An 18,122-nucleotide genomic window follows, 5' to 3' on the forward strand; every position below is an offset into this window, starting at 1 on the left:
TTGTTGTGGAGCGTAAAGACATACAGTATGACTCGCCTTGGTTTCCCCATCTCATGTTTTACTGCATCCGCATTTTTTTAATTTTTTTTTTTTTAGGGTGCTTCTAGGCACCCAGGAGGAGCAGTAAGGGAGCAAGACGAAAGTGAAATGTATTGATTTATAGAAACTAACATGGTACACGTTTCTTTTGTATATTCATTCATTCACTTTCCGAACCACTTTATCCTCACAAGGGTCGCGGGGGGGTGCTGGAGCCTATCCCAGCTGTCTTCGGGCAGTAGGCGGAGGACACCCTGACTGAGCCGGTTGCCAGCCAATCGCAGGGCACACAGAAACGAAACACCATTCGCGCTCACACTCACACCTACGGACAATTTAGAGTGTTCAATCAGCCTGCACGTTTTTGGAATGTGGGAGGAAACTGGAGGACCCGGAGAAAACCCACGCAGGCCCGGGAGAACATGCAAACTCCCTACAGGGAGTCCAGAGCTGGAATTGAACCTCTGCACTGTGAAGTCGACGTGCTAACCACTCGACTACCGGGCCGCTTTTCTGTATATTTTGTTTGAAAATTAAATTAATCGCAGTCAGTGATATTGTAGCGCTACACTCGCCTGACTTGTTTGCAGGCAACGTGGGTTCAGTTCCCACTCAGTGAAGGTGTGAATGTGAATGTAAATGCTTGTTCATCTCTATATCTGCCCTGTGACAGGCTGGGGATCTGTTCAGGATGTTGTCCGCATTCTGCCCGCCCTAAATCAGCTGGGATTGGCTCAAGCACCCCGCAACCCTGAGCCGTGTAAGTGGTATTGAAAACGGATGTATGGATAAAATAGATTGTGTTTAATGGTGGGGGGGGGGGGGGGATTGCTTTTACTTCCCCCTATTTAAGAAAAGGTCATTTTAGAGTTACCATACGGTCAGAATCTAATCTCCGCCAATGTCTATTAATAATACTGTAATAAATTGTACTATTTTTTGTGCGATAAAATTACTATGGATGAAAGAATAATAAAAATACTTTGAGCTTCTAGAAATATTAGTAAAAAGCTTTTTATAACGTTCATATATTTATTTATACATCTTCATTATTTACTGTATAATGAATGCTAATAAACAATCACAAGAATTATAAATACTCATGAACATCATCAGTGTTCAAGTGCATTACATTGAGGTGTCCATGTTGACAAATTGAAGTCGTTGGAGGAATGCAATTTAATTATCTTAAGGTCTTCATAAGGTAGGATTGATGAGACAGCACTCGTATCGTGCATCATTTTCATAGTGTTATGAATGCTGCTAAGTATACTGGCTCTGGACGAAGAAGTTTGTTGAAGCAGGCAAACGTGACATTTACCAAGCAGCGTGACCTCCTGAGTGATGCCGTAGATATCGATGATGGCCCAGAGTGGGCAGCCGATGCTGAGGCCGCAGTGGAAGAGGATTGGCTCGCCATTGTTGATACTGTAAAAGACCCTCCCGTGGCGATCGGCCCAGTACGCCAGTACGCTGTCCTTCAGGGCAAGTCTCTCGGGAAGGGCCTTGGCCCAGTAGCCGGGCCGCGTCACCAAATCTGGACAAGCGTACTTGGGGATGTCAGATATAATCAAGTCGCTAGGGTCCAGACTGGTGAAGCCAAATCGTAGTGCTCCGCTCCAGCCGGTGTGCACGTCCGTGAGACGAAGCCGCACCTGAATCAGATACATTGACTGAGTAAGGGGTGAGTGAACATAAGTGATACACAAGTGTGCATGCTCACTGAAAATATTAAAAGCACGGCAAAGTTTTAATATGTACCCATATATGTTGGTGCTTGAGAGAGGATAATGGCGCGCATCTGGTCACCTTTATGAGTTATGATTTTAGCGCTTCCTTTTTTTTCACCTCTGTTACAATTCGATGCCATTGATAAGCTTTTCACAAAAAACAACTTTTGACTGGACCAAAAATAGCATGGTGGAGATACGCGTACACTAATGGCCCTTGTAAAAAAATAACAAAAAATGCCATAGTTATGAATAGGTTGATACATCAATGCTGTCCATTACATTTGAAGTTACTCTTGTACTCACATGGCCTACACATATGACCATACAGAGGTGTCATCCAGGTCCAGAAAGTAAAAATCCTGCCACAATTTTTCTTTAGCCACAGGTGCAGCTACTGCTCAAGGTTTTACTTTCTGTACCTGGCTTACCCATCTCTGTCCGTTGTCTGCACATTGCTTTTGATGGGAAAGTCGCCCATGCCAACATGGCTGCCACCCGGAAACACATAAGTATTTTGTCTGTTAATTGCGCCCAATGGCGGAAAATTCTGGAACTAACAGAAAAACAGACAAACCTGGCATTGCAGCCAGTGCTGTTGACATTTACTCGACCGTAGGACTGGACATACTTGTAGCTAGGTTACGTTATCTCCACTATAGCCAACTCGTGTGTGATACATGCACAAAATGAATCTATTTCTGATTGCAAAAGGGCAAAAAAAGCCCAAAAACAACATCAGATGGAGGGACACACAACATTCTAACAGGAAGTGAGGAAAAAGAGTTGCCATTTAACATGTGTCTGTTGACCCGAAAGTAAGTGAGAGTCATCTCCAACCCACCTTAACTTTATTTATAAAACACTTTAAAACCAACCAATGCTGCATACAATGTGCTATATAAAAAATTGGAATCAGGCATATACAGGTACTTACAAAGACAGTTAATGAAATGAATGAATAACATAAAGATGGTAATCCATCCATCCATTTTCTACCGCTTATCCGGGGGTCACGGGGAAAACAGCTTTAGCTTTAGGGAAACCAAATTCCATATATTTATTCATCATAAGGTGACTTTTGAGCCATGCTTTGTCTGGTCCCTCACGTTGGACCTGTTTGCCATGGGTGACCCTTGCAGGGGCATAACGCCCCAGACAACTTAGCTCCTAGGATCATTAAGACACAGAAACCCCAACACCACACAAAGGTGATGGCTCACGGAGAACTAAAACCACAATAAAATAGTCAAACAATGCCGAGTCTCATGCTGAGTCGAAAGCCAAAGACTAAAAGTGTGTTTAGGTGAAAAGGACTACTTTAAATATTCAATGATTAACTTTTTGCAGGCAAACTGACCTTCTCGTAGAGGTGGACGGGCTTGTGACTGAAGGTGATTCCATTGCAGAAGCTGTTCTTGCGAGTGGCGCGTCGAAGCTGTCCATCCAGCCTGATATTTTTGCCTTTGGCGTGGGGGTGAAAGCGGGGCGACTCCATACTGATGCTAAATGGATATGCTGATCTTCTCTCAAACCCGCTCCCGTTGTTGGGCAAAGTGTAGTACTGGCTATTAGCCACTGGGCGGGTTTGAACAGTCGCATCTGCAAATTTTGAGTAAAAGCAGAAAGAAGATGTTCTTTAAATAGAATTTAACATCAACATTTTTTTTAAACTCAGACAAGGTCAAACCATGATAATATGGTGACAGCAGCTGCTGGATAAAGAAGCAGCCTAAACAGTACACATTAACTGCACTCTAAAAACAGATGGGTCAAAAATCACCCTATTTTGAGCCAAAAAGGGGCCAACCACCACTTGAGTTCATTTGGCCCAACTGAACTACCCTAAAATGGGGTCAATGAATCACCACTCCCACGCCCCACCCCCCCAAAACCCTTTTTAAAAATAATAATTTATTGTTTTGTGGATTATTCTTTTGACCAAACTTTTTGATCCATAAGTGGGTTATTTTTTTACCCAAATGTGCACGTGGTCCACCACAGTCCCTTTCTCAAACTTTACTAAGCAGAGGCATGTAGTTTACATTAGAAAAACATGACAGTACACCACCAAACAACAATTTGACAAAAAGTATGAATACAAAATCAATGATGGCTTTGTCTCCATTTATTCACGATTGTACTTTTGTGTGAAATCCAGGTCTGTCGAATTCAGGAGAAAGCTGTATGAAGGTTGTATCAATGACAACGGGAAGATACAAAGGGTTTTTTTTGTCTACCTTCTCCCATCTAATGAAAGAGCCTTCAATTGTTCTGCCTGTCACTATATGTCCCCGGCATAGAGAGATGAACAAAGAAATATTTGTAATTAAATAAGAATTTTCAGACAAAAATAAGTGGAACTGGACAACTTTCCACAGCACCCCTGACGATTTCTTTTGGCACATTATATGCCACGCCGCCCTGGTTGGGAATCACTGCTTCAGAGGGCAGAGGCCACTTGTGTGAGCCCACACAGTCTTAGACACTTCCTTTCCCACACTGACACGATGCACCGTTCAACAACCTCATTGAACATGAAACCCACAGCATTCAAAAGAGCTTGTTGTCCAAACACTCCAAACATATGTAGTATGTATTTCCAACCGTAAGCACAACTACAAATAGCAATCTTTTTTTTTTTTTAATTCTTGTGACACTGTTTAGGGTTCTGTAACACTGTACTTGTTTTATGTACTAAGTATATACCAATTTGTCAAGCCATAATGAAAACGTTCAAACGCGGTCAAATGACTCATAGTAACCTCAGAGAATGCTTTTTTACCGAAATTCTGTTCCAAATACTGGTAACCCTGGAGAACCCACGGGGTCAAATTTGGCCCCTATAAATTCTGCTACTCAAATGCTACCCTTAAATCCATCCATCCATCCATTTTCCGAACCGCTTGATCCTCACTAGGGTCGCGGGGGGTGCTGGAGCCTATCCCAGCTGTCTTCGAGCAGTAGGCAGGGGACACCCTGAATCGGTTGCCAGCCAATCGCAGGGCACACAGAGACAAACAACCATCCACGCTCACATTCACACCTAGGGACAATTTTAGAGAGTTCAATCAGCCTGCCACGCATGTTTTTGGAATGTGGGAGGAAACCGGAGTACCCGGAGAAAACCCACGCAGGCCTGGGGAGAAACTGCACACAAACTCCACACAGGGAGGCCGGAGCTGGAATTGAACCCGGTACCTCTGCAATGTGAAGTCGACGTGCTAACCACTGGACTACCGGGCCGCCCCCCTTAAATCCCAAAGGGTCAAATATGTCCCGAATCCTAAATTAGGATTAAAGCATTGAATATTTGGTAATCATGTCCAAAGACGATTGTTTACGATAGTAATCCTTGATATTTAAAACCAAACACAGTAAAGTAGTGACAGAAATTGAAGGTCTTAAAGAGGAGAAAATATTTCCAAAGCCAAATAGGACTTGTAGCAAAAGAATATTTACCAAATCATCACTGGAAAGGTCACATTGCACGAGACAAAAGATAATCACATCAAGAGAAGTCACGTCTTCACGTGCTGGTGTTGAGCTTATTGATGTGTAAATACTAACAACATCCTTAGCCAGCAGTATAAACAAACTCAATGGCCCTTTTATTGTATCCTCATAGTCTAGGAAAGATTCCCACTATTCAAAGGCTGTATCTTTGATCGTGTTGTCATACAATGCATTGCCTGAAGACATCATATTATATTGAATTTAGCAAGGGTCAGAAATCAAACAAGAATGATTTGGGTCAATTTATGTTGTATCAAATCAGCTGTAAAATATCATACGGGTAATAAAATCAGCTGTTTGAAACAATTCAGCCTTTATGCAGAAAAAAAAAGTAATGACTGTGAATGCATTAAATTAAAAAAAATCCACATTGCATTCCTAATTTCGGCATTGCTACAAAATATGTATTGTTTGGAATATGCTTTTTTTTTTTACATTCCAACATGTCACACTGTGGTGTCTTCATAGCATAGAGCAGGGGTGTCAAACTCATTTCACATTGTGGGCCAAATATGGCCTCAGTAGACCATTCAAGTTTTACCATACTCTGCTATAAATAACCTAAATAATGTCTTTAATGCACGCGGACATTAGTTAAATGTTGGAATTTAATAAACAGATATTTTACAAAACATTTCATGAAGCTCCTTAGATTTCCTCAGACAAATGTGCGATTAACTTTTATCATTCACATATATGCATTGTAACTGACCCCACTGATTGTACAAAGGCACAAAACTTGAACAAGTAATGGGTACTGAAAAATATAGTCATGCACTTTCAGATTAAACGAGATTTATAAAGAATTTTTAAACCATTTACATGTGCATATAAAATCTAAATGTAATCCCTGCCTACACCTTACAAACTAAGGAGAGTGCTATTAAATGTGTAAAGAATAAAGTATTCACGTATCCTTGAAAGCGTCTGCTGTGTTGGGTATGTCTCAGTGACAGACTGCGGCTGCTGTTGTCTTCTTCTCTGATCAAAACAATATTGTCTTTTACTCCGATCAAAACAGTATTTCCCCTAGTGGATACCCCATGAATTGCACCTTATTAAAAATATTCATTTCATGTCTTTTATGCATTTTTCATTTTTTAAATTATCCTGCGGTCTTGACCAAACCTCTTTGCGGGCCGGATCCAACCCGCGGGCCGTATGTTTGACACCCCTGCAACAGAGAGTCCACATCCTGGGCATCAGTGAGAGCTGGCCTCGCTGGATTTACTTTTTTTTCCTTTTCGTAAAGTATTGTATTTGAGCTTTGCCCGAAGTCAGCTGGGATTTACTCCAGCGACCGCCAAGACCCTCTTTAGGATAAGCGGTGTTGAAAATGGATGGCTGGATGGATTGTTGTTGTTGATGTTGATGTTGATGTTGATGTTGAGCTGAACAGCTCCCCCATCAGTCCTGGCTATATGAGCAACCAATACAGCGACCTAAAAATCTGACTTATGCCATTCAACGAGAACACAGGAGGAAAAAACCCCCACCCTGATTTAAAAATATATAAATAAATAAAAAGTGTAAGCCACTAACCTTTAACATTTTGAAATCAGTCACAAACACAGCCCCACCACGTGCTCAAGGTCTGAAAATGCTGCTTGTTACATCTTTCCACACAAGGTTGGAGGTTATGTGATGTGCCTTTTGATGAACTGGAATAAAAAATTTAAAAAACTATTTGGCTATGTGTGTATGTGATGAAACACCTGATGGGGGGCCAAAGAGGACAGTCAATGCTGCTGTAAGGAATTATTTTGTCATCATTTTTTTCCTGCCACTTTCAAACCACTCCCCATCAGCAAGGCCTTCAATCTTTCCCAAGTTCACCTTGGCTGAGGACGTAACAGAAAACTTTTCATCTATTTATGCTAACGCATTGACGTTCTTCCCTTAATTGCAACATCATTAGCTCAAACAGATAAAACAATGTCATTTTTAAAACCTGGTAGAAAAAACTCACAAGCACAAGAATGGATTTTCTCAAAGTGATCCCATCCCTGACAGTGCATATCCTGTCACAGTCTTCTATGCACCTGAATAGAGCACTTAAGCCACTGTTGATCCCTTCACCTTCGATGTCCTTGTACGACACCTGGATCTTTGCAATTAGATCACCGCTTAACCTAAATCCGGCCATGGTCTCCCACAGGCATGGGACAATTATCGTTTTGATGTTGTATCGTGATTTCAAAATGTCAAGGTGACACTAACTACGAATAGTGGCTGTCACCGATAATGAGCTCCTCTGTTCTTTATTTTAGGGGACTTCTAAGCTGGTCTCAATATGATTGGCTGCTCACAGAGTTGAGGAATCAATCACAATTTTTTTTCACCTTCTCTGCAAGCAGAGAGGGGAGGGGTGGGCAGTTACACGCGGAGGAAGTAGACGGAAGGAGCGAGACGAAAGACACACTGTACAAACAAGGATGCCTTTTTGCTCTGTTGATTAATGTGCAATGTCCTAAAAAAAAATGGTGCCAGCGGGTACTAGTTAGCCCAAAGGACAACATGGGTAGCCTACGGTTCGTTCGATAAAATATCTCATCATACAATGAACACTGTGACATTTATTTATTTAATTATTATTTTACATAAACGTAACATAGCACATGTTTCTTCTGTACCAGGACGGCCAAGAGGATATTGTAGTCCGTGTAGTGGAGCTACACACGGTGCCTTTTTTTTTTTTTAATCTCTCCCCTTTTTTGGGCAAGAGTGTTAAAGACATCAAACAGGTTGTGAGCTAAAATGTACCAGTATATTCATTCATTCATCTTCCGAACCGCTTGATCCTCACTAGGGTCGCGGGGGGTGCTGGAGCCTATCCCAGCAGACTTCGGGCAGTAGGCAGGGGTCACCCTGAACCGGTCGCCAGCCAATCGCAGGGAACACAGAGACGAACAACCACGCACGCCCACACTCACACCTAGGGGCAATTTAGAGTGTTCAATCAGCCTGCCATGCATGTCTTTGGAATGTGGGAGGAAACCGGAGCACCCGGAGAAAACCCACGCAGGCCCGGGGAGAACATGCAAACTCCACACAGGGAGGCCGGAGCTGGAATTGAACCCGGTACCTCTGCACTGTGAAGTCGACGTGCTAACCACTGGACTACCGGGCCGCCCTGTACCAGTATACTTTATACAATTTTCTTTTCAGATCATCGGTACCAGGAGTCTTGTGGCCTGCTCTGGAGCAGTGTTTCTTAACCTTCTTAGAGGTACCGAACCCAATCGGTGCATATGCACATTCACCGAACCCTTCATTAGTGAAACATAAAAATACGATTCAAGAAGTGTTCCTTCAGTTTTGAGTTGCACAACTTGGCATGACAAATCATGCAGATAGGACGCTGAGTCCCATCACGTTCCGTGATGCATGTGAATCCATGTTGTACATATTCGTCCGACAACTTTCTTGTTTTGCTCGACATAGTCAGCATGTATTAAAATTCTAAAAAAAACAAATCACACAATGTACTATCACGACAGTCACACGTTGACGACTGAGCGAACTAAATTTCCCGCAGCAGTAATTGGACAAGCGATGTAATGTGATCATCTGCAGCGGGGTGTCATAACTATTTGACATGTTGAGTCGAGTGTGTCTTAACTTCCATGGCAGAGGCTCCGTTGAACCCCTGAGACCGATTCACCGAACCCCTAGGGTTCGATCGAACCCAGGTTGAGAACCACTGCTCTGGAGGGATGTGAAAATTTCTTGCACATTGAGTGGGTACTCCAGTTGTAAATACGCCTCTTCAGAGACACGAGATAGTCCTGTGTAGAACGCCTCCATCAGCTTTTCATCACGAGGAACTTGAATACTTTTTGGGAATTGTTGGGTCATGAAGGGGTTTTGTACATTGTGTCCAAACAGGTTCAGTGTAATTCTTGGCTAGGTTTGCTGGTCTTGGTTATTGGTCTTACTGCTTTGCAACATGTTTGCGGCGCAGCGTGATACTTTGTTTAACGGTCTATAAACAGGAAAAAAATCCGTTAAAATATGTCCAGATAGCATTGCGGCAAAAGATGCACTGATATATAGCAGGAGAGACACTGCAATCATACAGTAGGCCAGAACGAGCACAAGACACTTTCACGTAATATGGATGATGTAATTGAATATCAGGCTCATTGATCAATATGAGCAGGGCTTCTATTCTCTTTCCTCTCTAGGCTATAGTGTCTAATCAGCATAGTCATTTACAAGAGCGATGATCTTTAATGGTTTTGATGAGAATTTCATCGTCTTTTTATTGCATCTGCGTTGAAAGGCCTCGAAAGCAACGTTTTGAAACTACTGTATTCATCACAAAGACTGTTAAGATTCCATAACGGGATAAAAAGACGACACTCGAATAAATACAAATAGTGTGTATCATGCAAGCGGTGAATGCTCCTCCCCACTGAACAGTGACTAATTGAGTCCACGCGTCGGCGGGGTGCTGGTAGCAGTCACCCCATTGTATCTAGCCTGAGCGGGGGCGGGGAAGGGAGCAGGCAGTAAATCAAAGCATCAGGAGCCAATTATCAAGTAATATACTTTTAAATGTCATAACTGAAAAAAAATAACAAAAGGAAGTAAATATATCTCAATAGACACAAAACTATGGGGTATGTGCGTGAAAGTCAATCACCGATAAATGCTGGTGTGAGGCGCTGACTGTAATTTGCTCACTACTGTCCAGTTGGCAGGCCTTCGGTTCACTGAAGACACCAATAGGTGGGAATGAGAGTGTGTCTGTCTACATGTGTCTCCAACACTTTGAAGCAAGGCAAGCCAGCTTTATTTGTATCACAGATTTCATACACAAGGTAGCTCAATTGGCGTCACATAGTTACAAAACAGCATTTAAAGGCAACATTTTTTTAAATGAATATTTTAACACCATTAAAAGCAAGTGAGACAAATAAAAACTATCCATCCATCCATTATCTGAGGAGCTAATTCCCACAAAGGTTGCCGGCATGCTGGAGCCCATCCCAGTTGTCTTCGGGCAGGAGGCGGGGTACAGCCTGAACTGGTTGACAGCCAATCGCAGGGGACACATTAACAAACAGCCATCCGCGCTCACAATTACGCCCTAGGGACAATTTTGAGTGTTCACTTAACCTACGGTGCATGTTTTTGGAATGTGGGAGGAAACCGGAGTACCCGGAGAAAACCCACGCAGGCATAGGGAGAACATGACTGTGAGTGACTGTGAAGTGGACGGGCTAACTAGTCGACCACTGTGCTGACACAAATAAATACGAGTTCATTATAATTGGTAAAACAATATACAGCACAGAAACATGAGTTTCCAAAAAATGTTTTATAGAGATACTTTCAAAGACCTTAATGATTAGTATGGGGAAACATGGATTGGAAAGCATTTACGCTTGGCGCTAATTTATGTTCTGCTGCCATCTTATGCCATTTGCATGCAGCACAACACCTAAATGCTGATGCAGCATATTTGGTTTGAACTCCGGGCTCCACTAAATGACCTTAGTCTGCTGACAAAACATGGCATGATTGATCAACAATCAATTTGAAACAACTGTCAGGATGTTTCTTAATGTTCATTTATTAATTAAAAAATAATTAAGTCCAGATACAGTAATTAAATGTGAGGGTGGGATCTCCATTTATTTTCTGTGAGGCTTGTCTTCATTCGGGTCATGGGCGCTTTAAACTCGAACCTAAACCCTGGACTGGTCACGAACCAGTCACATGAATTTGCTTTACAAACAACAACGCACATTCATACCTATGGATCATTTCTTCAATTATGCATGTTGTAGTTAATCTACAATCTTAGAGACGACATCCACACTGCTCTCCATAGTGTGTAAAATAACATCAAAAAAATTGAGATGATCCCTTTAAAACCAAGGATTTCTAATTTCTCATTATCATTTGGATAGTACAACAATGAACTAAACAAATAGTTCTAAATAAGATTGTTCCATCTTTAAAGTGGCGTTAAAACGACCACCGCCGTGAGCAGGTGACCCTCAGTTGCAAATGCTCACTTCGGGAACACTCAAATGTGATTATTTGTTTCGCATTAACGTGCAACAGATGATTAAAAAAGATTACAGTGAGGTAAAAATGGCTCTCGGGGATCTCCACTGGAATCATGCTCAGATCCCCCGTGATGCACAGATCATTTCCAAAAACCGAGCGAGCTCAAGTGGAGGAAATGGCACCAAAACCACACGCTCACGCCTTCACACGCATTCTCCATGAACACAATAGTCATCACAAGGCTCACCTATTAACGGTTTGGGTGTCGTATTCCCCATTATGTCCACAAATTCTGCGCACCGGCTGTGAAATTAATCCAGATTATTAATGCAGTGTTCGCCTGCACATCCATGTGTGCAGAATCCCCACGCTCTCTCTCTCTCTCTCTCCCTCTCTCTTGTTCTCTCTTTCCAAACTGACGACAATCTGCGTGAATTTCGATTAAAACCGCCGCTGTGCGCGCGTCTTGAGCGCGAACGTGAGGTAGGCAGACACCTCCGGCCGCGCAAGAGCCCCCCCCCCCCCCCCCCCCCACATACACACACCACCCTCCGCCCTTTACGAGCGTCTCCCTTGCACGCTCCGCACCACTTTTAAAACACAGCAAGCGGAATAATATTCCCGAAAATAAAACAACACTGAATGTTCAAGACTCAATGCTCGACGACGATTTCCTGGAGGGGAGGGGGGGGGGGGTGCAGCCTGGGTATATTTTCATGTACAAGGTGTTACTTTAAGGCCGTGGTTCTTAAACTTTTTACACCGAGTTCCAACTCAAAAATATTCAGTTCTCCAAGTGCCCTTCGAATAATCAGTGTTAAAATGCAGTGTTGTAGTAGGCTCAAGCGTTCATCAAAACCTAGGCAGTGATCCAAAAGTGTAGATTTATACTCTGGTAAAATACTGTAACATTAAGAGTATTTTGAGCCTCAACACTGTATTTCAATATCAGAAAATGCAAACAAATGACATGTAGAATGATTCAAATAAAATACATTGCACATGGAAATCCATCCATTTTCCGAACCGCTTAATCCTCACTAGGGTCGCGGGGGGTGCTGGAGCCCATCCCAGCCATCGAACCGGCAGCCAGCCAATCGCAGGGCACACAGAGACGAAAACCATGCGCGCTCACATTCACACCGAGGGACAATTTAGCGTGTTCAATCAGCCTGCCATGCATGTTTTTGGAACGTGGGAGGAAACCGGAGCACCCGGAGAAAACCCACGCAGGCCCGGGGAGAACATACAAACTGCACACAGGGAGGCCGGAGCTGGAATTGAACCCAGTACCTCTGCACTGTGAAGTCGACGTGCTAACCACTGGACTACTGGGTCGCCCCTGCACATGGAAATGATTTTTTTGAATTGTACCTTGTAACATAGACATGCTTTACAGCATAGGTGTCAAACTCAAAGCCCGGGTGTCAGATACAGCCTCCCACATAATTTCAGGTGGTCCACAAACGCAAATCATATGTGTTGACTTCATGTTTGGGGCTAAATACAAAACTGCTAATTGTCTTCACTTTTAATAATGCTGAGATATTGCAAAGCCTTTTGTGTTACCAATCCCACTGTTAAAATAAATTAAAACTTGTTGAACCTTTTCTTCCTCCCTTCTGATTTCAAAACTAGTCATTCCTCCATTTATTGTGTATACAGTATTCATCATATGAGGTGATCATATATTTGTTGTATGTGGATTCAGAGTCATAACATTGTCATCCTTGTCTTGTTTTTCCTATTAGTAGTTTTTTGGCAGTTTTTGATTTTAAGTGTGGCTGTTATTTTCTGTTTAGCTTTTTGGAGGGTTTTAGTTTGGGATTTCCGTTTGTTCCTTTGTCTTCTTTCTTTTGTGTTCCATCCACCTCTTTTTGTTTGCTGTCAGTTTTAGGAGAGTTAGCCAGTTTCACTTTGACATTTTAAATTTATTATTCGCACGTTTCTTCAGGCTTGCATACTCTTTAATTAAATACTGTAAAAAGTGATGAGGCTTAGTTGTGTTTGAGTTGGGATTCATTATGTGTTTTTACGCCCCTTAACAAGCTCAATATGAAGGCTATCTTGAAGTTTTGAAGGCTATCTTGAAGGACATTGAAGTTTGGGCCAAGAACCAGGACATGGGGAGATTCCTATTCCAAGCTACGTAGTCTTTCAGGTGGCAAACACTTCCATAAAGACTGAAATGACCACAGTGATAACAACTCTGACGCTGAGCAGTCCTCCTCTTTTTTGTGTGGGGGTGGTTTTGTTTTTGTTTTTTTCATTGTCAGCATTTGTGGTCATCTTCCATGTGCCTCCCCCATGTGCACTACTACAATAGCGGCTGGAATTGAGTCTCCTTCCCCCAAAGCAAAATTCTGTTGTAGTTCCAAGACTGACCTATGTGAGGAAGCATGGTGACACATGGCATGCATTACAAAGTAGAAGAAATACTGCTTGTATACCGTAGCTGTTGAAAACTATTCTTGACTTTTTTATTTTGGTCAATAATTAAGGCAGGTGTTCCCCAGCCAGTGGCCATTTGGCAGAGGGCTGATGGTGCAGAGATATTAAAAACAAAAAAATTGGTAGCATACCATAGAAGCCATGTTATCACATGGGCAGGAATGTTTGTTGATCCCTTGTCAATGCTTTTGCAACACTTTTAATGACAAAATAATCATCAACGTGGTCACCACCGCAAATTAGAATATGTGAAACTTTGCCACGACACTTGTCTTGACTGCTTATTGAAGATGAGTTTGTCATAGAATATGCGTTGAGAGTGACAGTGAAGGTGGTAAGAATCACTATTTTCCAGAACCACACGGTATTAATGAATTGAAGATTAAAAACTAATCGGTACTCTCGAAAGGGAGACTACAATACTTGTATGAGTGAGCCAGTTATGCATTTTATTCTCCTTTTAATGCAAAACTAACAAATGGACGTTATATCAACAGACAGCATTGTCTACACTTAAATGAGCATTTGTACAAGTACAGCCAAAAAAACGGCTGGTACTCACAGTTGGGTAACGAAACAACCCTGCCCCGTAAGAGGAAGTACGGTATGTAGAGACGAGTCATCGACATTATTCGCTACCCACACAGACTGTTTATCTTGTTCAGGTTCACAGTGTAGCTCGCAGGTTCTATCATGACTCAATCCGAGGCCAATATTGAATGAAACATTGTCCCGTAATTGAGCCCAGGCTAGATGTACGAAAGGCTGCTACGTGAACCACTGCGCTAGAAATAACCTTCAAACGAACCCATAATGTTCACCAACATTGGGGCATTACTGGAGTTTGGAGATTGGTCTGATATCCAGTGAGTGCTATTCTAGGTCAAAATTGCAGTCGACTCTTTCAAACTGCCCTAAATCCAGGGGTTCCTAGCAAATGGGATGCCTGAAAGTCATGGAGATCCCACAGCAGTGATCACGCTCATAAGTTGCACCACATATAAGACGGCGCACTTTTGATAACAGTCTGGGCGATCATACAAGGAAATCCCCGTTTTCCCTCCAACCCCTCCCGTGGCCTTGACTGCTGGACCTCTCTCAAGCTGTTTCCTGTCTTCTGTACCAGACTGCTCTCTGAGGAGTCATGGCCCGTGGAGCTTGGACGACTGACTCAGACTAACAGTGAAGGGAGGGTCTGGACAGTTAATTTCCCATACAACAAGTATCATGTTTTATTGTCTCGTCTGTCCAAATCTGCAAATCTTCTGATGTTAAACGGGGGAAATGCTGTTTTCCATTGCGCATATGCAGTATATTTATATTTGCACAATGAGGAAAAAGCCCCGCAGGTTTCAGCTGATGCCAACATGCTTGCAACGTTCCTATTCTTTTTGACGGCAAACAGCCTGTGAGACATGCCAGTTGGGTGAAGGCGGCTTGAATCTAAATATATCTGCCAAACAAAAGCATTTGTTTCGCCCTCGTCAGCGCTGTTTGTTTGAGCAGGATATGGTGGCTCCTTATACGAACCTTTGCTGAATGGTGTTTGGGGTCGAAGCGGAGCAGAATTGAAATCTGCCAGCCCCCCCACGCCCTCGTTGTGGCGTGAGATAGAAAAGGAGCTGCTAAGGCAACGGGGGATCAACCCAGGAAGCGAATACGGGGCCTGCAATGAGCTCTGCAATCAAGCCTTGCCTGTAAACACAGCAGAGCCACAGAAACAAGTGCTGATCCCCATGATGCTTCGCTGTCTGAGCACATGCACACTTGTGTTGATGAGAGTGTAATTACTGCTGTGTTGATCTTACTCCAAAGGCAAAGATTAAATGATCGTTAAGGAGACTGCTGAATGTCTAAAAAATATTTGACATTTGTTGAAAATGTGTCAACCTTATTGGCAAGAATGTCTGCGCGTGGTGTGTGTGATAACTTGTGTTTTCATAAGTGGTTCTGTGCCAGACAATCAGCAAAACAGGCCTCCACTCAAAGTTTTGTTGAATTCCCACTCGCACAGCACAAATAAATAGTCTGCGATGTAAAGCCAAAGCTAACAAGTTCGTACCTCACACTGAAGAAATTGCCTGAAAACTACCCCAGGAATGATTGCATTTGTTGCTCTTGTTGTTGTGGAAGGAAGATTTTCAGGCGTCTAGTGGCCAGGGTGAACCTACACTAATGCTACTACGTTGTGATTGGTTGGTCGAGGGCACGAAAGGCAGAACTTCCACCTCCAGGCGCAAAGTCTTTCCGCTCACAAGACACGCTACGAGGGTGAAAACAGACGAGAATTCTGGCTCATATACTGCATATAATATGGTAAAACAGCCCTGGATATAATTGTGTTTGCTGCCATGTCCTATTTCACGGATCCGCTCAATGACATCATCGCTAGATTGCGCAAATTGTGACATTAAAGTCGATCAGTGATTTTACATCAAATGCAAAATATCAGCCAATTCTGATGTAGTTGATCAGATTGGTGAAAATTCTATTAAAGATATGCACAAACTGTCAACAGTCGTGGTGCGGTTGGTACATTTACGATCTGAGGTGACTGCAATGTGGTCTATATATGATGTCGCTTTAGTCTATCCAGATGCCCCCGGTTGCTGGAAGCAGAGATATGCCACCCTGATTGCTTTGACAGCATGACGGCAGTCAAGTTGCCTCCGGGAGGTCAGAAAACGCCACATCGTGGCCGATTTAAATTCATAGAAAGATGTTAAAATAATGCACCATGAGACACTGGTGTTAGCATTTCACACGCACAATCCTACACTCGCAGAAAACAAAACAAAACAAAAACAAGACCTGGAAGATGGGGACGAACTGCATTTACTTGTGATAATATGCAATCAAGTTCAGAGCAATTTTGGACTTTTCACGATAGAATTCAACTACATTTTAAATGTAGTTAGCTTTAATTGGTATTTAGAGCAGTTTTCAATGTTTTGGGGGTTTGTTTTAGGTTTTATTAATTTCAGTAGTAGGTTTATTTTTTATACTGTACATATTTATGGAGAGTTAAAAAAAAACGTTTTGTGTAAACTAATCTAGAATTCCCAAATGTCGTTTCGAAATACCGACAACTCATGTATGAAATGCCATCCATCCATGCATTCTCTAATCTTCTTATCTTCATCACTGAATCAAAACATTGGTGGCAAAAAATTCCCACCTCACCATAAAACAAATAAAGCATGTTTTTAATTCGACTGCATCATAATTTTTTGTTGGAAGCCAAAACATTTACGTCATACTTAGCGTAAATCCATCCATCCATTTTCTGATCCGCTTATCGTCACAAGGGTCACGTGGCGTGCTGCAGCCTATTCCAGCTGTCTTTGGGCAGCAGGTGGGGTACACCCTGAACCGGTTGCCAGCCAATCGCAGGGCACACAGAGAAGAACAACCCTCAGCGCTCACAATTACTCTCAAGGGACAATTTGGGGTGTTCCATTGTTTTTGGAATGTGGGAGGGAACCGGAGTACCCAAAGAAAACCCACGCGGGCACGGGGATAACATGCAAACTCCACACAGGAAGGCCTTAGCTGGAGTCGAACGCTGCACCTACAGTATGTACTGTGAGGCCGACATGCTGACCACCGTGCCACTCAGCTGGAACTCCTGATCAGAAAATTGCAGTGAAAAACTTTTTAATGTAGTGATTCTAAATGTCAGAAAAAAATGCTTTGTCCAAAACCCAAGCATTGCTCTAATGGATGAAGTGAGTCACATCACTTTCACGGTGAACCCGGTCATCTCGGCGAAGCACACATGCGCCATAGCAACAGCTATGTTCAGTCAGAGATTTTTTTTTTTGGGTCACATTTTCATTGGAGCAGCCTGTTCTATCACACTGCATTCACATCTGGATCGTTTGCTTTTAACTGGGGCAATATTGGGGTTAGACTTATTGCCATGTGCTCAGTGCCATGGCAGATTGTTCCAATTTCCAAAACCTCGAATCACGAGGCTCAACACACCACGGCAGATGGTGTGTTGTGTTTCATGGGTGCAATTTCAGATTGAGGTCATTTTAAAATGCCATGACAATTAAACAGACTTGTTCTGTTGAAAAAAGGATGGCTTGAAATTAAGTTTAAGCAAGCGCATCGCCCTAAGTTATATGGGTGATGAACACAACCCATTCACTGGGTTGATTATGATTAGACTGAGGTGATTTCACATCTTTTATTTCGAACAAGCATGACTTTATATGAGCAGGTGGAAGTCTTTTTTGTTTGTGTTCTGAAATAGGAAATCAGAAGGCATAGGACTGCGATTGGCTGGCAACCAGTTCAGGGTGTGCCCCGCCTACTGCCCAAAGACAGCTGGGATAGGCTCCAGCATGCCCGTGA

At 42.7% G+C, this 18,122-nt stretch overlaps 1 protein-coding gene across 3 annotated transcripts in view; it reads right to left on the minus strand.

Moving 5' to 3' along the window:
• Window positions 1-18,122, minus strand: part of neurl1b (neuralized E3 ubiquitin protein ligase 1B) — a 44,477-nt gene that overhangs the window by 9,134 nt on the left and 17,221 nt on the right. For 2 of the 3 annotated variants that reach the window (XM_086105735.1, XM_086105733.1), the window contains 2 exons: window positions 3,130-3,371; window positions 1,361-1,694 (listed from right to left, as the gene is read on the minus strand). In XM_086105735.1, coding sequence (XP_085961861.1) covers window positions 1,361-1,694; window positions 3,130-3,267 — 472 coding nt within the window. In that variant the 5' untranslated portion in view covers window positions 3,268-3,371. Of the gene's footprint in view, window positions 1-1,360; window positions 1,695-3,129; window positions 3,372-11,556; window positions 11,724-18,122 lie in introns of those variants that run through there. The other variant, XM_086105734.1, reaches the window with a different exon arrangement.

This window comes from Hippocampus guttulatus, chromosome 2 (genome assembly GCF_054856545.1).
Source record: "Hippocampus guttulatus isolate MCC_2025c chromosome 2, RoL_Hgut_1.0, whole genome shotgun sequence".
In the NCBI taxonomy this organism is placed as follows: domain Eukaryota; kingdom Metazoa; phylum Chordata; class Actinopteri; order Syngnathiformes; family Syngnathidae; genus Hippocampus; species Hippocampus guttulatus.